General features: G+C 46.9%; 1 protein-coding gene across 1 annotated transcript in view; it reads left to right on the forward strand.

Moving 5' to 3' along the window:
• Nucleotides 1–22,544, forward strand: part of NDC1 (NDC1 transmembrane nucleoporin) — a 36,220-nt gene that overhangs the window by 8,324 nt on the left and 5,352 nt on the right. Inside the window, exons 10-14 of the mRNA XM_083157348.1 lie at nucleotides 11,572–11,653; nucleotides 11,767–11,928; nucleotides 12,905–13,150; nucleotides 13,350–13,465; nucleotides 17,923–17,973. Coding sequence (XP_083013474.1) covers nucleotides 11,572–11,653; nucleotides 11,767–11,928; nucleotides 12,905–13,150; nucleotides 13,350–13,465; nucleotides 17,923–17,973 — 657 coding nt within the window. The remainder of the gene's footprint in view (nucleotides 1–11,571; nucleotides 11,654–11,766; nucleotides 11,929–12,904; nucleotides 13,151–13,349; nucleotides 13,466–17,922; nucleotides 17,974–22,544) is intronic.

A 22,544-nucleotide genomic window follows, 5' to 3' on the forward strand; every position in this document is an offset into this window, starting at 1 on the left:
TGCTCATAAATAATTAACCATTAACCCCTTCCCGACATTTGACGTACATGTACGTCATGGTCGGGAAGTACTTCCCGACATTTGACGTACATGTACGTCATGACTTCTAACTGTCACAGCGTTTCCTGTGTTACCGGCGGCTAAGCCGCTCGGTAACACAGGGATCGGTGGTGATCGGTGCTGTCAAGTACAGCACCGATCACCACCGATGTGCAGCCCCCCCTCGAACCCGCCGGGCACTCACCCGGCAGCAGCAGCAGCTGCCCTCCTCCCCCCTCCCCCCCGCAGCAGCAGCATCAAGCTGCAGAAAAAGTTAAAAATTAAATATATGCACTGAAAAAAAAAAAAAAAAAAAAATATATATATATATATATATATATATATATATATATATATATATATATATATATATATATATATATATATATATATATATATATATATATATATATATATGTGTGTGTGTGTGTATATATATATATATATATATATATATATATATATATATATATATACACACATTACACATACATACATACATACATATATATATATATATATATATATATATATATATATATATATATATATATATATATATATATATATATATATATATATATATATACCGCACCGATTACCACCGATCGCCAGCCCCTCCCACCCGGCTGCCGCAGCGCCAGCACCCCTCCCACCCAGCCGCAGCGCCAGCCCCCCTCCCAAAGCTGGTGACTAAAATGGGGTCACTTGTGGGGGGGTTCCACTGTATTGGTGCTTCGGGGGTCTTGCTAATGCGACATAGCACCCACCATTCATTCCACCACCAAAAATCACTCCTTCCCTTCTGAGTCCTGCCATGCACCCAACTGGTATTTTTTGGTCACACGTGAGGCATTGCCGTACTCGGGAGAAATTGGGGCACAGATTTTGGGGTGCTTTGTCTCCTTCATTCCTTGTGAAAATGAAAAATTTTGAGCCAGAACTGCATTTTTCTGTAAAACAGTTCTGGCTCAAAATTTTTCATTTTCACAAGGAATGAAGGAGACAAAGCACCCCAAAATCTGTGCCCCAATTTCTCCCGAGTACGGCAATGCCTCATGTGTGACCAAAAAATACCAGTTGGGTGCATGGCAGGACTCAGAAGGGAAGGAGTGATTTTTGGATTTTGCAGCACAGATTCTGGTTGAATGACCCCCGAAACACCCATACAGTGGAACCCCCCCACAAGTGACCCCATTTTGCAAACTACACCCTTCAGGAAATTAATCAAGGGGTATAGTGTACATTTCAAACCCCCCGGGGTTTCACCAATTTTGATACAACTGAGCTGTGAAAATGAAAAATTAATTTTTTTCATTTTCACTGCCCAGTTGTACCACAATTGGTGAAACCCCTGGGGGTTTGAAATGTACACTATACCCCTAGATGAATTCCCTGAAGGGTGTAGTTTGCAAAATGGGGTCACTTGTGGGGGGGTACCTAACTTTTAGCATCTTATGGTGCCTAGAAACCTACATTGTGCCTAAAAAATAATCTCATAAAAAGGAGGCTCCAAAATCAAGTAGGTGCTCCTTCTATTATGAAGCCTGTGGTTTGGTCACCGTGCACACTAGGGCCACATATAGGATATTTATGAAAACCAAAGAATTGGGGGAATCAATTTTTAGTCACATTTCTCTAGTAAAATCTACTGTGTTCCTTAGAAAAATGTATTAAATTTGCAAATCTGCAAAAAAAATTAAATTTTGAAATTTCACCTACACGTTCTTTTAATTCCTGTGAAACACCTAAAGGGTTAACAAACTTCCAAAATGCTGTTTTGAATACTGTGAGGGGTGCAGTTTTTGAAATGGCATCATTTATGGGGGTGTCTCACATACAAGTCACTCAAAGTCACATCATAACTGACCTGGTCCCTAAAAAAATCAGAGTTTGAAATTTTCTTGAAAATTTGAGAATTTGCTATTCATATTTGAAGCCTCCTAGTGTCCAAAAAAATGAAAAGGAGGTTGAAATAATGATTGCAACATAAAGTAGACATATGGTCTTTGTTAGTTATTAACTATTTTGAGTGGTATGTTTATTTGTCTCACAAGCAGAAAATGTGACATTTTGCAAATTGCAAAATTTTCCATTTTTTCACGACATTTTGGTATTTTTCACAAAAAAACACAGACTGTATCGACCCAAATTTACCACTAACTTGAAGTACAATGTGTCACGAGAAAACAATCTCAAAATCACTGGGATAAGTAAAAGCAAAAAAAAGTTATCCCCACTTAAGTGAAACATGTCAGATTTGAAAAAAATGGCTGTCAGGAACGCAAAAACTGGCTCTGTCAGGAAGGGGTTAATAATTTGAGTTGGTCCTGGACCACCAAGCCGCGACACCCCTGCATGTGTCCCGAGGCACCCCAGGGAGCCACGGCACACAGTTTGGGAACCACTGCCTTATTTAATTTGCACCTCAAATTTCTTAAGTATCATACAGAACAGAAATTTAAATAGTAAACAAACTAGCAGTATAATATACATGATTAAGAATGTAGGCATGATACTAGCCATAAACCAACTGGCTGAGATAGTGGGCCTTATGGGAGGGATTAAATATTTGAAGGGCGGGCCCTGCACATAAGAGCTCATTTTCTAAAAGGAAATGTTAAATAGTGTGGTTATTGGGGAGTGACAACTGTGTGCAATAGATATCTGGAATGGAAGGGTGAATATATGGTTTGAGGGAGCATTTGAAGCTATGGATGTGGGAGAAAAATCTAATACTGGACGATCTATTTCCAACATGCGGAAATATCATCCGTTTTCGACAAGATTAGGATGAATTTACATTCGGCCTATTCGATATCTGGTCTGTTTTTCCTACATTCGCTAAGCCCGTGGATCGGCGAAAATGACCACAGATTTGGCAATCCAGTGGCCAAGTTGAATCTGCATTGAATACGGATGGCTGATATTTCCGCCTTTTGGAAATTTTGGCCAAGGTTTAATATCCCCATAGAATCTGTATTCTGTAGGTGGCAGGCAGTGTGGGAGGAGTCTTCGAGGACGGGAGCAAGAGGTGGTAATTGTCAAGGAGCGGTTACCTGCTGACCTATGAGGGCAGGTGATGGAAAAGTGGATTGAGATGTTGAAAGGAGAGGAAAGTGATAAAGCTTTGTTTGTAACTACTGTGTTTACATATCATAAACCTTGTAAGTAATTACACACAAGAGAATGGCTACTGATGGACTTAGCACAGTTTGGGTGTTGCCCCTAGCTCATATGTATTTTGCTGACCACATACAGTGTGTTGCAAGGTAGTTTGTGTGCCAAGTCCTGGAGCTATGGTGGATCATGTGCTCCTTCTAATACACAGCTAGGGGCATTATCCATTTGGCTTCACCCGCTTATGTTTAAACCTTTTGAAGTGCTGGATACATACACTCAACACGGTGTCCCCGTGTGGATTGAATGAAAATGTATCTCTCAACTGTTTTTTAGAAATGTTTCAGATAAATGACACATGTTTGTAACAAGTACTGTATTTATATAATGCTGTGATGCAGGGGTCCTCAAACTATTTTGCTCTGGGACCCCATCAGACAAAAATAATTACAGTACCCCAACAAGTTACTGCAGAAGGTCATCACATCACATGTGTGTTGTTGTGCTTTCTTCAGCGGTAGACGTCAGGGGCCCCAGGGATAACATTGGGTCTAGGAGTGACGTCACGACCAATCCAGCACCAGAAAGGTTAAACTTCTGGGCTGCTCAGAGACAGCCCCTGGGCTCTCACCTCCTATACCCCGCCTCCCAGGCTAGTCAGTTTTTATCGTGCTGGCAGGAGCCAACACGCATTTGAAAGGTGCTGCTATAATAGCAGCATAAAACTTCTTTTAATTTTTTTTTTTATTCTGATTTTTACACTGACCGGGAGTCAGTGACAGAGCAGCAGCGCCGGGGGTCTGTTAGACCCCTGCACTGCGCTCCATCACCCGGGACCCGGCAGCCCAACACCACCCACGTGGTTTCCACAAGCGGAGGTGTTCGGCTGGCTCTAGAGCACTGGAGAGCACAGCCGCGACGGGGACCGGGACGACAGCGGTGAGCCGCTTACAGGTAACGCGCTCCCCGCTGGGAGCGCGCGCATGTTTAATGGCGGCTGAGCAGCCCGGCGAAGGGGGATCGCCGGGCTGCACTAGCAAGCGGCAGAACCGCCGCCTTTTCAAAAGTGTTGAGCGCTCTGTCCCGCTGGACCACCAGGGAGATGTTGAGTGTGGGCAGTGGCGTCGGTACGCGGGGCCGCCCGGCAAGCGCCGGATCCCCGCCATTTTACCGGCGCCACATGAGTCATATATTCCCAGTGGCCATTTGCTAGCAGGGGGAGGGAGCCTCTCCTCACACAGCCCCTCCCCCGGAGACAGGAGCTAGGATGTACCCACGGGGTTTCCAGCCCTGCTCTCTTCCTGCCTGCCTGCTGCACGTGTAGGACGGACACAGAGAGCTCTCTGCCATTCTGGAGTTCCATCTCTTCACGGCCGGGCCATCTGGGCAAATCCCCCCTGTACCTCTCCTTCAAGGATACCAGGTTACAGTAATCTATGCTCCTGCCGGCCTTAGTGCTTTGCGGAGCTCAGTGCCAGGTTTTTTATTTTGCATTGTATGCTCTGTTTGTGTGCTGTGTCTCATATTGTCTTAACACTATCACTGCCTGCAGAAAGTATATTGTGTTAATTGTTACAGTCAGCTGCCTCTTGTACAATGTCAGAGGAAAGCGGTGACGACACATGGGCCCCTATATTGGTGTCCTGCACGCGTTGCAGAGCGGGCGTACCCCAGCTTGTAGAGGGGTTATGTCTACAATGTATAAAAACACATGCGCAGCCCCCTGTGGCAGCTCCCTCAGGGGAACCTGCTTGGGCCCAGCTTACCCAGGTCATGTCGCAGTTAATAGACAGGCTCTCTGCTGCGCCATCCCTGCAGCCGGGACCGTCCGTGTCTCGGCCATGTGCCCCCCCCGAGGAGCTGGCATGGGCGCGTGCTTTGGCAGACTCAGTTCAGGGCATCCGGGCCTCTTTAAAGGGTAAATCCCGTAAGCCCCGGGGTGGGGAGATTCCTTCTACCCTCACCCATCAGGATACGGATGTAGATACTGATGAGGAGGAGGATCAGCTGGTTGACGACACAGTCGACGCAGATGCTGACGACACCTCCAGCGACATAACAGCAAAAGTCGATGTAGAAGCCCTGGTAATTGCGGTTAGAGACGTGTTACATTTACAGGAGGTCTCTGAACCAGTACAGTCTGTGGGTCCATCTTTTAAGCGTCACAAGCAGACGCGGACAGTGTTCCCTAACTCTGCAGAGCTAGAGGATGTCCTTGGGGAGGCCTGGGTGTTACCAAATAGGAAGTTTCCGCTCCCTAAGCGGTTTAATTACCTGTACCCGCTCCCTCCAGAGAATAGAGTTCGCTGGGAGACTCCTCCCAAGGTGGATGCACATATCGCTAAGATTGTGCGTACCCATTCCAACCGCCTCTCTTAAAGATGCCGCTGACAGAAAGTTAGAGAACTTTCTTAAGCTGATTTTTACAACAACTGGGGCGGTTGCACGACCTACCCTGGCATCTGCCTGGGTAGCAAAGGCCATGGTCAAATGGATTTCTCTCCTCACTAATATTATTACTGAGGGAGATAGTGTAGATGACATGTTTCCTATTCTTGACATCATGCATCAAGCTGCACTATATTTGGGAGAGGCTGCATTAGATGCAGCCACTCTTACTTCAAGGGCATCGGCCTCGGCAGTGGCGGCTCGACGATCCCTGTGGCTTCGCTCTTGGAAAGCGGATACTGAGTCCAAACAAACTCTAGAGGCATTACCCTTTGCGGGTTCTTTATTGTTTGGAGCAGAGCTGGACAAAATCGTGGCCACAGTGGCTGCCTCAAAGGCGGCTTTCCTGCCATCCACTCCTGCTCCACGTCCTCGACCGGCATTCCAGTCCTTTCGTTTCCAGGGCAGGGGTAGGGGACAGTCGTTCACAAAGACTCAGGCCCAACCCGCAAAGCCCTCTAGGGCCAGAGGAAAACGTCCCTGGCCCACTAGACGTGCTGAACATAAACCCGAGGTTAAGCCCTCGGCATGATGGGCCGGCGCTCCACCTGGGGGATCCCAGGGTGGGGGGTCGCCTGCTTCGGTTTTCGCACATGTGGCTGGAGTCCACGACAGACGCTTGGGTTCGAGACTTAGTCTTCAAAGGCTATTCTATAACCTTTCGCCGTCGACCACCGAGCTCGTTCTTTTCAACAAGTTCTCCCAAGGACTTGGAAAAGCGCGTAGCCCTGGAACAGGCCATACAAAAACTACTTTCAGCAGGTGTCATTGCCCCCGTTCCAGTGTCGCAACAAGGCACAGGGTTCTACGCCAGTCTTTTCTTGGTACGGAAGCCCAATGGGACCTTCCGTCCCATTTTAAATCTAAAAAGACTAAACAAATTCCTTTGGGTCCCGAAGTTCAAAATGGAGACCTTGCGGTCCATTGTGCTGGCGTTGCAACCAGGGGACTACATGGCATCCCTCGACATACAAGATGCGTATCTACATGTACCCATCAAACAAGAACACTGGCGGTTCCTCAGGTTTGCGCTGCAAGACCGCCACTTTCAATTTCAGGCACTACCTTTCGGCCTGGCCACAGCTCCCCGCGTGTTTACGAAGGTCATGGCAGTGATGTGCAGTGCTCTTCGCCATCAGGGGGTTCGGATTCTCCCATACCTGGACGATCTGTTGATCCTGGCTCAGTTGCCCCAGGTTCTCCAGGCACACTTGACCAAAGTCGTGGCGGTCCTGGAACGCCACGGCTGGATAATCAATTGGCCAAAGTCATCCATAGTCCCTACTCAATCTATGATTCACCTAGGGGCCCTGTTGGACACAGTAAATCAGCGGATTTACTTGCCGGAGATACGCCGCAAGGCCCTGCAGTCCAGAGTTCAACATCTTCTCTCGCTCAGGTGTGTCTCAATACATGCCTGCATGAGGGTGCTGGGCTCCATGGTCTCGACCTTCGACATGGCGGAGTACGCTCAGTTCCACTCTCGCCCCTTACAACGGGAAATTCTAAGGAAATGGTCGGGGTCATACTCCAACATACGGTCACACCTGATTGTCTTATCACCGGCAGCTCGGAGTTCCCTGTCATGGTGGCTTCTAGATCAGAACCTCATGGAAGGGAGGCCTTTTTGGATCCAAAAATGGACTCTCCTCACCACGGATGCCAGTCTTCGTGGTTGGGGAGCAGTCACATGTCAGAAATCCTTTCAGGGGCTTTGGACTCCACAGGAAGCCTTGCTATCCATCAACACTCTCGAACTAAGAGCTGTCTTACTGGCTCTACGCCAGGCAGAGCCTTGGCTTCAAGGTCACCCAGTGCAGGTACAGTCGGACAATGCGACGACGGTGGCTTATATCAACCACCAGGGTGGCACTCGGAGTCGAGCAGCTATGGCGGAGGCCTCTTGTATCTTCCAGTGGGCGGAGAACAAGATCCCGGCATTATCGGCAATCTTCATCCCGGGACTCCTCAATTGGGAGGCGGACTTCTTGAGTCGGCAGACTCTGGATGCCGGCGAATGGACCCTACATCCGAAAGCATTTCAGATGTTGGTAGACCGGTGGGGCAGACCGGAGGTGGATCTGATGGCATCTCGCCACAATCACCAGGTCACCCTGTACGGTTCCAGGTCTCGAGACCCGAACGCTTGCATGGTAGACGCTCTGTCAGCCCAGTGGCCGTTCGCTCTCATGTATGCCTTTCCCCCATTTTCACTCCTTCTCCGAGTTCTTCGCAAATTGAAGGCAGAAGGGGGCACGATGATCTTGGTGGCCCCTCATTGGCCTCGGAGGATCTGGTTCTCAGATCTGCAGGCCCTGTCAGTGGCCCCTCCAATCCGGCTACCTCTGTGGCCAGATCTGCTCTCTCAAGGGCCGTGCCTCCATCCCGATCTGCAGCGGTTGTCTTTAACGGGGTGGCTGTTGAGACCGCCTTGTTAAAAGCTAAAGGCTTTAATTCACGGGTGATTTCGACTATGCTCAGAGCTCGTAGGCCTTCTTCGGCCGGTGCTTATCATCGCATCTGGCGAGCTTACTTCGCCTGGTGTAGCTCACGCAAGTTTAACCCAAAAACCTATCGGTTGTCTCGAATTCTGTCCTTTCTACAAAAGGGTTTAGAGGCCGGCCTTAGACTGTCATCACTAAAGGTACAGGTGTCGGCCTTGTCCATTCTATTTCGAAGGAGGCTGGCGTTGTTGCAGGACATCCGCACTTTCTTGCAGGGGGTTTTGCGAATCCAACCTCCGTTTGTCCCACCGGTTGCTCCATGGGATCTTTCTCTGGTTCTTAAGGCTCTACAGGGTCCCCCTTTTGAACCATTGCGATCAGTGGATCTATCTTGGCTTACATGGAAAACTGTTTTTCTGCTGGCCATTGCTTCGGCCAGGAGGGTTTCAGATTTATCGGCTCTGTCCTGTCAGTCTCCTCTTCTGGTTTTCCACCCTGACAGGGCGGTCCTTCGAACAGTCCCTTCACACCTTCCCAAGGTGGTGTCCAAATTTCACGTTAATCAGGAGATAGTGGTCCCAGCCTTTCGGGGGCCAGAGGCTTCTCCTGAACAGCGATTCCTAGATGTAGTGCGAGCGTTACGTATCTATGTGCGTCGTACTAAAGCACTTAGGAAATCTAACTCTCTCTTTGTCCTCTATGGATTTCAGAAAAGAGGTTGGCCTGCTACGAAGCAGACCATTGCCCGGTGGCTAAGGTCTGTCATCAAACAAGCTTACTTGGGTGCCGCCCTTCCGGTTCCACCGGGCGTCCGGGCTCATTCCACGAGATCTGTGGGTGCGTCTTGGGCTGTTAGGGGTGGTGCGACAGCAGAGCAACTTTGCAAGGCAGCGACCTGGTCGTCTCCTCATACTTTCTTACGCTTCTATGCGTTTGATACGTTTACCTCACAAGACTCGGCATTCGGCCGGAGTGTATTGGCTGCGGCCCAGGCGCGCCCCCACCCATAGGTGGCTGCTTTAGGACATCCCAATGTTATCCCTGGGGCCCCTGACGTCTACCGCTGAAGAAAATTATATTTATGTCTTACCTGTTAAATATCTTTCTTCGAGGACGTCAGGGGCCACAGGGATCCCTCCCTGGCGCGCCTACTTCATGATATTAACATTAAGAGTTACTCCGTTGAGTCAACTTAGTTAAAATTTCCTCTGTTGAGGGTGTTTACACATGTTACAGTTATGGTTTCTCTATTGAGCAACCACACATACACATATATTTGTTGAGTGTGTTTCTGTATGGGTTTCTCTTCCTTCTATCTTGTCTCCTGCCTGGCTTGGGAAAAAAACTGACTAGCCTGGGAGGCGGGGTATAGGAGGTGAGAGCCCAGGGGCTGTCTCTGAGCAGCCCAGAAGTTTAACCTTTCTGGTGCTGGATTGGTCGTGACGTCACTCCTAGACCCAATGTTATCCCTGTGGCCCCTGACGTCCTCGAAGAAAGATATTTAACAGGTAAGACATAAATATCATTGTCTGCTGCCTACACAATTCAACAGGGTTTGTAGACTTCTTAAATCACTGACTGAGATTAGAAAACGGCCTGATGGTCAGCAACATGGAGCCGTGACCCCATGCTGAGAAGGTCGGGACCCACAGTTTGAGAACCACTGATGGTAACAGTGGTTCCTAGATCAGTATGCTTTACTAGAACATGTCCTGAATTACCAGTTTACCTGCTTGCACAAAGTTAATGGGTTCCATGGAAAATAATTTTTGATTCTCTGAAGTTAATGTGATCAGAATGGTCTGATGACATCAATTCACTGCACAGCTAATTGAGCAAATGTTTTTACATTTGGATATAAGTTGAGTACCTGCAATGTATACGTTTTATTCCTGAAGACTAATAATACAAATCGGTACTTTTGTAGTTTCATGGCGCCAGCATGGCGCCGTGCTACTTCCGGGTTCTACGCTCGCCACAAACTATGTTAAAAAAAGTAACTTTACTCCATGCCAACATGGATAGTTCATACCCCCACTATCCATGTTGGCATGGGGTTGATTTTAAATAGCATAGCGAGCCACCGAGCCCGCAGCGTGGGCGAGCGAAGCGTGGGCGAGCGAAGCGAGCCCCGCAAGGGGACTCAGACGCACGGCGCCATTTAAGCAACGAGTATGTAATGAATTTAAGCAACGAGTTGGGAGTTTTGTATCCCTGAAGTTTGGAGACAGAGAGTGCTGCGCATTTATATATATAGATAGAGATCTCTATCTCTATATATCTCTATCTCTATATATCTCTATCTCTATATATCTCTATCTCTATATATCTCTATCTCTATATATCTCTATCTCTATATATCTCTATCTCTATATATCTCTATCTCTATATATCTCTATCTCTATATATCTCTATCTCTATATATCTCTATCTCTATATATCTCTATATATATCTATCTCTATATATCTCTATCTCTATCTCTCTTCCATGGGGAGGGCACCCGGCGACCACTATTTGGAGTGTAGAGCGTTGCAGACACACTGGCCGATGTTTTGAACGATAGTGCCCAGAAGGGCCAGAATGAGCGATATTATCCAAAATATCGCCCAATGTGTACGCAGTTTTAGTTCTGTATTATTCATATGCCTATCCCGAGCATGTTTACATTGCTCTACTTATCCAGTTGGACTAAGTAGTAGTTTCTTGTAGTACATTTTGCCATAGATTTATTGATTCTCCTTAATCTAACCTGAAATCCTGTATCAGTTTTCAGTAGAGAGATGCTACTACTCTATTGAACATGAATATATTTGTGCCTCCTATGTAACTTTTTAGCTGTCTTCCGATATTGAACTCTTTAGTTGGGTCAGAGATTTTTTTTTTTGTTTCCTTGATAATGTGGATGGCCCAGGAGATACCAGGAGACTGGAACCAAACTGCCATTATTCAGGGCCTGCACTTGGTGGGTTCCACATTCGTCTTCAGTGGACCTTTTTAAACATCCAATTGTAGATTTTATGTTGTGAACTACTTTTGGCAGAGGGACTAATTGTGCAGCGTTATCAGGTCTGGCTTTCTCACCAGATCCAACCAAATAAAGGGACATCTTAGTTTTGCAATCTACTGGAAAAAAAGTTTTCTTGCAGACAGCAAAATTGGAAATATACCAATTCACAATCTGCAAAAAAGCCCCAGCGCTCAAAATTTAAAGAGAATTAATATATTTAGAGATATCCAATAAGGGACAGCTGCTGCAAATCACACCTGTGGGTTTGCCTATACCCACAAAGGTATAATAGTACAAAGAGGAGGAAAGGTAATTGGTATGTATTGCGCTGCTGAACCCAATCTATTGTATATATACTCTAAAATAGAGGGAATGACCAACGTGCAGTGAATGACACGGACACACTGCTTAAAAAAGTATAAATTTAATATATTATATCAAATAATACATAATACATAATAATCTACTGGAGCAGAGCATGTTTTCATCATTTTCCTCTTTGTCCTCCCCAGTACCTGGCCTTCCAAGACCTCATGCTCCTCTCTCAGTATTCACCATCCCGACGTCAGGAAGTGTTTAGCCTCAGCCAGCCAGGTACCTGCTACATTCATAAAATACTTTCCTAGAACTGTAATAGGGGATGGTGCATTCTGCCATGAGTAGACTGTATACTAATATTTGTGTGTGTGGTTCCTACTTTATAACAGGAGGCCATCCCCACAATTGGGCTGCCATTTCTAAGGAATGCCTGAATGTCTTAAACAATTTAACATCAAGACTTGTCGCATACCAGGAAGCTGCTGCAAGCAATGGACGTGTCAGTCTGCCGTCATCCAATCTAGAGCATAGGAAATCGTCCAGCAGCTCAGGTGACCCTTCTCACTAGTGTGTGTGTGTGTGCAATGTTGTTCTGTCTGTCCTCTGCCCGTCCTCTGCCCAAGTTAATATACTGTAGTTTGCTTTTATGATCGGTCCCTTTGATACATATTTGAAAATTGCGTTTGCATGGGAGATTCTGCAGTTTGTGTCCAAAGTCAGTGTATGTGACTAGTGTGTTTCTCTGACATGTAATCTATAAACTTGATTTGACTAATCCGTCATGCCCTTTGTCCACTTCCCCTCTCTTATATGTGCTTTAATGGCTCCCCTTCCCTATTTAGAATCAGAAGTCAAGTGTCTGGCACTCTTATTAAGCTCTCACCCTCTCCTCTTCCATTTACATTTCTGGCCTTGCAGCTTTACACTCCCAGGATCGTGCAAGCCAGTGCCCGTATTATACTGCAGGGCTACATGCTCAGGATCTCCTAGGCCAGTGCACTTCCTAAACTGCAGGGCTGAACGCTCAGTATCTCCCAGGCCAGTGCCCTTATATTGCAGGGCTACATGCTCAGGATCTCCCACACCAGTGCCCTTACCAAACTGCAGCGCTACATTCTCAGGATTCCCAGGCCAGTGCCCTTATACTGCAGGGCTACATGCTCTGGATCTCCCCGCCCAGTGCCCTTACCTGACTGCAGGGCTACAAGCTCAGGATCTTCCAGGCCAGTACCCTTATTTATAATGCAGGGCTACATGCTCAGCATCTCCCGCACCAGTGCCCTTACCATACTGCAGGGCTACATGCTCAGGATCTCCTAGGCCGGTGCCCTTATTATACTGCAGGGCTACATGCTCTGGATCTCCCAGGTCAGTGCCCTTACCATCATGATCATGTAGCCCTGCAGTATTTCCCAGGCCAGTGCCCTTACCATACTGCAGGACTACATGCTCCATGAGTAGCCTGTTACAATAAGCAGCACATCTAAAGTGACTTACGGTTTTTGGTCTGAATTCATTGTTTTGCAGGGTCATCCCTCGTTGACGAAACTGTTGACCAGTCACAAAAAGTGATTACATCCGCGGAGACGCCCATACCTTCCCGACTGAAGACCTCCGCTTCTCTCCGCGCTCCTTGGGATGCTGGTAGCCCTTTTGCTTCTCCTGCAGTGGGTCACATCTCGGCTCTGCAAGACCAGAATTCGCCATGGCATGGATCTGTGCAGAGCCCTCACCTTATCAGGAAAGGTGCAAAGCTGTGGACGTGTGGCTCGGGTGAGCATCCTTTACTCAGCAACTGCTTATTCTGTCATTCTACTGAGTGCAGGTAGATTCCATAATGAGTTAGTCCATTTCATGTATTCACCGGTGGTTCTGATGAACTGACCTGTAGTCCTGACTAACCTCTCATAGAGTAGAAGTATCTGGCAATTGAGACTTGTTTTCAGCAAATCTTCTACATATACTTTGTTAGATATCCAGAGGAATGGCTCAGAAGTATCTTCTCTCTCCAAGGAGAGCCCCAGGCTTGGCAGCAGTAGTGAGGAGCAGAAAGTCCTTTATTCATGGTTCCAGAACAAACGCGAACAAGTAATGTGTTTTTTTTTTTTTTTTTTTTTTTTTTTTTATTCACTTTTTTTTTTTTTCAAAATATGTTTTATTGAGCCTTGTTTCAACATTGTTACAAGCATCAGAATTCGATATTGAACAGTATTTTATGAGGATCAATTCACAATTTTCAAAATTTTCCAAAAATAGTTAACATATAAAATAGGTAAGGGAAAAAAAAATGGTACATGGAACATGGCATGGCAACATTGGTGGCAGTAAAACAGTAAATTGAGCAATGATTGCCAAGAATAATTAGTAAAGCCTTAGCATTCAGATAAAAATGCAAGCCACAAAAATAGTAGCAATACTAATTCGATAGTACCTAATAGATATCAACTTCGAGATATCCAAATAACAAACTAAACAAATAACAGCCCGCCTTTAGCACCAGGTCATCTACCCATCCATGGACCGATCCAGCCATCCAGCAGAGGATACATGGGAAAGAGAGAAAAGAATGGGAACGGAATATGGAGTAGAAGTGCACAAGGAGAGGGTGTCTCAGGACGTATGGCGTCTAAATGGTGACAGGGGTCTTATTTTGGAGGAGTTGAAGGTTATACCATGAGGTGGACTGGAAGCATAATTGGATTGCCGATTTGGTCCTAGGTGGTAGGATTTGGATGTATTTATCCCAGCATTGGAATAGGGTTGCGGTCATGGATTCCTTATGAAGGGACGTCTCTAGCCAATCCATGGTAAATAGGAAGAGCAGCCTAGACGTCGCCATCTCTAAGGAGGGGGCCAGGGTGTGTATCCACTGCTGCAGGATGGCTTTTCTGCCAACAGCGGACAGGATCACCAGGAGTTTTTTGTCGTGCTTGGGGACAGAGGATTGGTCTGCAACGTATCCAAACAACGCCCATGCCTCATTACACTGAAAAACCAGCTTCAATGAAGAGGTGGCAAAGTTGTGTAGGGCGTTCCAGAAAGTTTGGATATGTGGGCAGGACCAAAGGCAGTGAAGTAGGTCAGCATCATGGGAGTGACATTTGGGGCAGTCAGAAGAGTCAGCGGTGCCCATCAGGTAACATCGCTTGGGGGAGAAATAGGCCCTGTGTAAAATTTTGTAAGACATTTCCTGATAGGAACTAGCCGGAATAAGTTTGAGGTTAGATAGGAACGTGTCTAAAATGGTTTCAGGCTCTAGAGTTGTGATCTGCGATGACCATTTGTGAAGGCCCTGGATATCCGAGTCGGGGTCCAATTCAGGGCGTATGCGTGCGTATAATGTGGATATGGAGTGTGTGCCGGTGCGGATGACGGAGTCAAGGGGATTAGTGATATCTTGGGGCCGCAATTTGGTGAGTATGGATTGCAAGTAGTGAGTTGCTTGGAAGTATGCAAATTTATGGTGTGGCAACAGGTGGTAACGTGTGACAGCTTCGTCAAAGGTTAACGGGGTATGTTGGGTGTTTAGTAGGTGTCGTAATGACAGAATGCCATAAGAGCGCCAGGTGGTGAAGGGAGAGGTGGTTTCGCCACTCTGGAACTCCAAATTGCCCACAAGTGGTAGAGATAGGGAGAGGTAACACTGTAGATGTAATGATTTCCTTGCACATCTCCATGCGTAAATCGTGGAAGATAGAAGAGGGTTATCGTATTGAACTGCCTTTAGGTGGGATGGTTTAGCGTGTAGAATGTAACTAAGGGAGAGGGGATGAGAGAGCTGGGAGTCTAAAGAAACATCCGTAAATATGTTAGTATTAGCAATCCAATCTACAGCAAAACGAAGGATACATGCCAAGTTGTAATATTTGATATTAGGTAGGTTGACTCCACCTCTCTGAGTAGTTTGCGTTAGCTTGGAAAGGCTAATTCTAGGTTTCTTGGAGTTCCAGATAAACTTGGATATCATAGCATTAAGGGAAGACAGGTCAGGTTTGGTGAGCAAGACTGGGGTCATCTGTAGAATATATAAAAGTTTAGGAAAACTAGCCATCTTAAAAAGGTTACAGCGGCCTATGAAATTAAGAGGTAGATTTTGCCATAAGGTAAGTTCCGTTTTAATTTTTTGAATAACTGGAGCTATGTTATGTGTATATAGGGTATGTGGGTGTGGGGGAAGAATAATGCCTAAGTAAGTGATGGAGGAGGTGGCCCATTTAAAGGGGAAAGGTGTGGACCATCCATTGCGTGCCTGACCGAAAATGGCGAGAGCTTCAGATTTTTGGAGATTAATTGAAAAGCCAGCAAAGGAGGAGAAGCTATTGATTGTATCAATAAGGAAGGGGACTGAGTGTTTAGGGTTGGAAAGGAAAAGGAGGATATCGTCCGCGAATGCCACTACCCGTATCTCTCTGGTGCCTATGTTTATGCCCTGGATATGAGATGATGAAGTGATGTGGCGGATGAGTGGTTCAAGTGCCAAGTTGAAAAGTAGTGGGGAGAGGGGGCATCCCTGGCGTGTCCCTCTTTCAAGGGAGAAGGTGGGAGAGGCAACATTGTTAACCAATACTTGGGCCTTGGGGTCTGTGTATATTGATGTGATGAAAGCCCTGAAGGATTCTCCAAATAGTTGACTAGCCAATGTCCTGTGAAGATGAGGCCAAGCTATCTGGTCAGGCTTTTTCGGCATCTAAGTTGAGGAGGATATTATCATGGGTTTGGTGGAGCCGGGTATGGGTTATTGCGGCAATAGCTGCGCGAATGCCCACCACTGACTGTCTCCCCTTAACAAAGCCGAGCTGGGCAGGTGAAATTAGATGTGGTAGACACTTCTGTAGACGGTTGGCCATTAATTTTGTTAAGATTTTAAAGTCCTGATTCAGGAGGGAAATAGGGCGATAGGAGCCGACCAGGGAGGGGTTCCTTCCAGGCTTCGGGAGGACTATGATTTTGGCTTCATTAAAGTTGGGCGGTAGGGTTTTGGAGGTCAGGATGTGGTTGAAAAGAAGGGTCAGGATTGGGGAGATCTCAGAGCGTAGCAATTTATAGAATTCAGCTCCGAATCCGTCTGGGCCTGGACTTTTGCCGTTAGAGAGGGACTTGATCGTGGTACATACTTCTTCCTCCGTAATGGGGCTATCTAGCATATCCCTTTCCTCCTGTGAGAGTGTGGGTAAATTAGCTGTCTTCAAGAAGGAATCGCTTTCAGCTTCGTTATCAGGGCCCGCCGAGTATAAGGACTTGTAGAAGTTCATGAACTCGGTACATATGTCGTTGGGGTCAGTAATGTATGTTCCCGATTGTTTAATAGTGTTTACCCATGTGCGAGAATGTGGTCCCTTAATCAATTTAGCCAAAAGCTTACCAGATTTGTTCCCAAATCTATGCAGTTTGTTTCTAAAAAAGTTGTGTTTGGTCTGGGCCTGTTCTGTAAGATAGGTGTCATAAATCAGTTTGGAAGCAAGATACGCTTCTTTGTTAGCAGGGGTGTCAGATTGCTTATAGGTTCTATAAGTCTCAGTCAAGGTTTTACTTAGCTCTTTTAGACGAAGAGCAAATTTTTTACGCGTAGATTGAACATAGGACATGATATGGCCTCTGAGCACCGCCTTAGAGGCATTCCAGAATAGTGGAGGGTTTTCTACGTGAGCTGAGTTATCAGTGTTGTAGTTTAACCAGGAATGTTTTAGGTGTAGGAGGAAGTCATTGGAGTGGAAGAGGTGAGACGGAAACCGCCAACATCTGGTAAATGTTTGGGGTAGTGATAGTCGGATGGATAATAAAATGGGGGCATGGTCAGAGATAATGATGTCATAAATGGAAGTGTGTGTTACCTTAGGGAGAAGGTGGTCTGAGATAAATAGGTAATCAATTCGAGAATGTGTCGAATGAGGATGGGAGTAGAATGAATAGTCTCTCTGTAAGGGGTGGAAAATGCGCCCAAGATGAAACCAGCCGACATTGCTGCGGTCCTCGGCCCTCTGCTAGATGAGAAGCTGGCGGGTATTAAGGAGGCCATCGACACCACTCTTACCCAACTGACCCACCACTCCCACCGCCTGGACGAGGTAGAGCAAAGAGTTTCGACTGTGGAAGACGATCTCACCACGGCCCAGAGCACCATCGACTCCCAATCCAGGGATATAAAGGCGCTCCAAGAGAAAATCGAGGACCTGGAAAACAGGAGCCGTCGCAATAACCTGAGGGTGGTGGGCATCCCCGAATCGGTGAGGGGCCACGAGCTCTTAAACCTTCTGTCAACCTGGCTCCCGGAGCAACTAGCCCTTGACCTCAAAGGAGCTCCACTTGCCATAGAAAGAGCTCACCGGATAGGCCCGGAAAGACCAAACCGTGGGGGGCCCCCCCGGACCGCATAACTGGAGAGGGAGAGGCATAAATGCTTTCTTTACCTACACAGCAATGCAACTATACTCTCAATAGAGGTGCCGTGATTTAGTGTTACAAGTTTAATGCTTCTCGTCTACCATTATATTAACTATGAAATAATTTTTACTTGAACTAATTAGGTTTTATTTGCTGCTTTGTAGGTAAAACATTTCTTGTCCAAGCGCGTCCTGATCATGTACCTGTTCAGCAAGGTGAGTTTGTGACTGCAACCAAGTTTATTTTCCGACATAGCTAAACACTTTTGTTGACAACATGCAGGACCTGTTGATCAATACAATGGGCGGGATGCTCTAAACCAGAAATATGGTAAATACCCCATTTACCGCATTTCTGTATTCTCTGTTGCACCTCCGCAGTGTCAGCGCTGTGGATGTAATCGCCTGCAAAATCTGGCGATTCCCTGCAGAAGCCTATGGGCTTCTTACCGCAGCGCTGTGTGAGGGATCCGTGACGGATCCCTCCCAGCATGCTCCACGGCCAGACCTCAGACCTGGAATTCCAGTGCCAGAGCCGCATCGCAAGGGACAGCTCTTAAGCCCCGTACACACGGGGGAGATATATTGCTCAGCCATATATTGCTGAGCAATAAATGGCTGAGCAATATATTGCTCAGTTTCTCCTTTTCATCAGCGACCAGAGATGGTCGCTGATGATGAAAAAGAAACTGCCGGGGGGAGCCTGGCAGTGGAAATCGGCTGGTCGCAGGAGCATGTTCCTGCGACCAGCGATCACTACAGGGGTAAAAACGGGAGCGCGTACCTGGCGATATATCGCCGGTGCACATTCCCATCGCGGGCAATATTACACAAAATCGCCCCTGTGTGTACGCACCTTTATTGCAAGAGCTGTCCCTTGTGTTAATAATCGCATATGTTAGAGCATATGTGATTATTAATAATGCAGTACCCGGTGAAGGGGGGCGATATATGTTAGAGCTGGGGTAGCAAACCCTAGTCCTCGAGAGCTACCAACAGTGCATGTTTTGCAGGTCTCCTCACAGAATCACAAGTGAGCTAATTAGCTCCATCTGTGTATCTTTTAAAATGTGTCAGTGATTAATGAGTGCAGCAGCTAGGTTGTCTTGCAAATGTGAACTGTTGGTAGCTCTCGAGGGCTAGGATTGGCTACCGCTTCATTAGAGCATCCCGCCCAATAAGAGAAAAAAAAAAGGGGGGGGGGGGGATCAAAATTGTTAGTATGTTAACATACTAACAATTTCGATTTCCCCCCCCTTAACTTAACATACAAATAGTACATCAAAGATCTATACCAGTATGTAAATTCCAATTATGCGCAGAACTTTGATGAGCATAAAGCCTAGAGAGATGCAGTGCAGTACTGCCTATGACATGTAGATGTATTAGGTGTCAAAATGGGGGGGGGTAAGAGTTTTCAGAGCACGTGTTATTATATATTGTATTACACCTCCCCCCATGTTTGACTGCAGCAGCATGTGATATGACAGTGGCGCCATGTGTCCCTGTCTTTGTTGGTGCTGCTATGTACAAAAAGGCACGCCGCATATGCCGGGCAATCTATGAATGGTCCAATAGCTGCAGCTGTCTGCCCCCTCAGCAGAGCAGGGAAAGCTCCGTTTCTGGCTCCATGTGTGCTGGGTCTGCGCTGCACAGAAGATGCTGCAATGCTAGTGAGATATCACGCATGCCCAGTGGCTCCGGTGAGAGGGTAGACACACTGTGGGGGTTTGGGTGGGTCACTGCAGGCGAAGGTGGTTTAATTGCCCCCACTCCAGCTTCTGAGATGTTGTTACATCTTGCTATTGCTTCTTGCTTTGCCACATTAAAGAGGGGAAGCTGGAGGCGCTATACCAGAAAGAACCGTGTGGGCATAATACATGTACCCAGATGTGTAACCATATGTATATATTTTTTATTTGTGGACTAATTGAGTTGTTTATATTGTATAACATTAGGAATCCTTAATTTCTTCTTCTTACTTCATGGCAGCCATACAATGGGTTCATCCCTCTCTCCCTTTACAATTAGACAGGTAGTTTTTCCCTAGGACACGCCCCTTCTTCCCCCAGTATATAGCCAGCACCTTCCCCCATGACTCCAGTCTTTTTCCTGTCTCCTAGACAGATAGACAGGGTAGTATAGATTTTGTTATTTTTTCTTACCTACTGGTAGGCGTTACGCTGCCAGTCCTGGGCAGCGTTGGGGTGGCGGTGCCTTTGCCCATTTTAGAGGTCTGGCCGGCGGCATGTACCTCGCGCGCTGGCGCTGTCAGGAGCCCGGCTGTGAGAGGCAGAAAGTACCAGCGGTTTTTTCAAAACTGGCCGCTTGGTCTCAAGCTGAGCGTGTGCTGGGCTTCTAGCGTACGGGTCATCAGGCGTGTAGTCGCGCTGCTCTGACCTAGGCACGCTGTCTCCGCTCGGCGCTGTGACGCGAGCGTGCGGTTCACGGGGCAGGAAGTCGGGTGAGCGTGCGTTCCAAGCGTCGGGATGACGCGCACGCTGCCCGACGCTGCCGGAAGGCGGAAATAGCCTTCTTAATGCGCCTGGCCGGTGTTACAGGCGTTCCTCGTGCTAGCTGGTGCGATTTGGATTGTACAGCAAGCCCTGTGGTACCGGAGACATGGAGGAAGAAGCCTCTCAGAAACTATCTGCATTGCTGCCCAGGTAAGTCCTCTCAGAGGACTTGGTCGTTTCTTTATGAGTGTATTCAGAGTAGTTAGTGATTACTGTTATTAATCTTCTAGTGTGCCTGTGGGGACTAAGAAGAAAGTGGCCAAGAAGAAACATGTTAGCAAGACATGTATTGGTTGTGATAAGATTTTCACTGGAGAGAATTCATTATGCCGCAGCTGTGACAAAGGAGCGGATACCAGTATTGGGACTGTTTCCCAGATTAGTGAGCTTATGGCCTGGATGAAAGATAACTTTGTCTCCAAAAAAGAATATCAGGGGAAAAGGTCTAGGTCGCAGACAAGTCTGGATGTGGAATGTGATATGCCGGAGGCCGCAGATCTAGATGATGATGATGAGGAGGAGGATGAGATAGAGGCTGGTGAACTAGTTGAAGAAGAACGGTCCTTTAATCTAGAGTTGGTGGAAGTGGTTTTGAAAGAACTGTATAAAACACTGAACTATAAACAACCAGTGAGAACCGAGTATGACGCTCTGTTTGAGGACAGGTCAAGAAAGGGGTTATGTTTTCCCGTGCACAAGGTGGTTAAGGAGATCCTGATTAAGGAATGGTCCAATGGGGACAAACGGATTGGGCCTGTGAAAAGGACAGAGAAAATGTATCCCATAGAGGATGCAGAGTTTCTAAAGTGGTGCAGTATTCCCAAAATTGATGCGGCGGTGTCCGAAGTCACCACCAAAACCACTATCCCCCTGGAGGATGGCGCATCTCTTAAAGACGCTATGGAGAAGCGTATGGAGAGCGCTTTGAAAAGACTGCACATCTCTAGTGCCACCTCTATAAAATCAGGGGTAGCTATTGCCTCTTTGGCCAGAGCCCTTAGAATATGGTGCGCTTCTTTACAAGAAGATCTACAGGAGAGGGTGGCTAGAGAACAGATGGTCAGCAGTTTGGCCCAAATTCAACTCACTGTTGACTATATATGTGAGGCATCCCTAGACGTGCTGGATTACTCAGCGAAGGCGTTGACCTCTGGAGTAGTGGCAAGGAGGGCCCTGTGGCTCAAGTCCTGGGCAGCAGACGCCCACTCCAAAAATAAGCTGGCAACCTTGCCGTTTGAGGGGGAATTCCTTTTCGGCAGTAAGCTCGACCAGATGATACAAAGGATGTCGGGCGGGAAGTCAGTTAGACTCCCACAAGATAAGAGGGGAAGAGGTTTCAATTATTTCCCCAGGCAAAGTTTCAGGCAAGCCAGGGCCTATAGGCCTGGGAGGCCTTTTCGGGAGAGGTATACCTCGGGTATCTCCAGAGCCTTCTTTCGACAAACAGTCAAAAGGGGCGATAAGAAACAGTGACGTGTTGTGTCCCGTGGACAATTTCCAGGTGGCCGGAAGATTGCTGCAGTTTGCCCACATGTGGGAACGAACGGTACAAGACACCTGGGTTTTAGAGGTGGTGTCCACGGGGTATCGCCTAGAATTTCTTTCAAGACCCAGAAGGGAAAAATTTTTAGTTTCAAAAAATCCAGTTTTGAGGGCAGAGCAGGAGGCACTGGCCCTAAGTATAAAGGATCTGGAGGATTCAGGGGCAGTGGAGCCAGTTCCAGAGGCAGAGAAGGGCCTAGGGTTCTACTCCCGTCTGTTCGTGGTAACAAAAAATTCTGGAGGGTTCAGAACGATCTTGGACCTAAGAGATCTGAACGCCAGAATCTGGAAACGCAAGTTTCACATGGAAACAGCCAAAACTATCCTTATGGGTCTGGGAAGAGGAGACTACATGGTCTCAATAGACCTAAAAGACGCTTATTTCCATGTCCCTATCTATATACCAGACAGAAAATTTCTCAGGTTCTGCGTCAGAGGGAAACATCTTCAGTTTACCTGCCTTCCCTTTGGTCTCACATCCTCACCGAGGGTATTTACAAAAGTACTCATAGTCATGATAGAGTGTCTGAGGAGGAAGAACATAGCAATATGGGCTTATTTGGACGATTTACTTATCTCAGCAAAATCAGAAGCAGAAGCCGTCCGAAATGCAGAGATAGTAGTCCAGTTCCTACAAGAGCACGGGTGGCTGATCAATTGGAACAAGAGCCATCTGTGTCCTACACAGACCATCCAATACCTAGGCGTCATCATAGACACAGTACGGTT

Source organism: Crinia signifera, chromosome 8 (assembly GCF_055691185.1).
Source record: "Crinia signifera chromosome 8, ASM5569118v1, whole genome shotgun sequence".
NCBI lineage: Eukaryota > Metazoa > Chordata > Amphibia > Anura > Myobatrachidae > Crinia > Crinia signifera.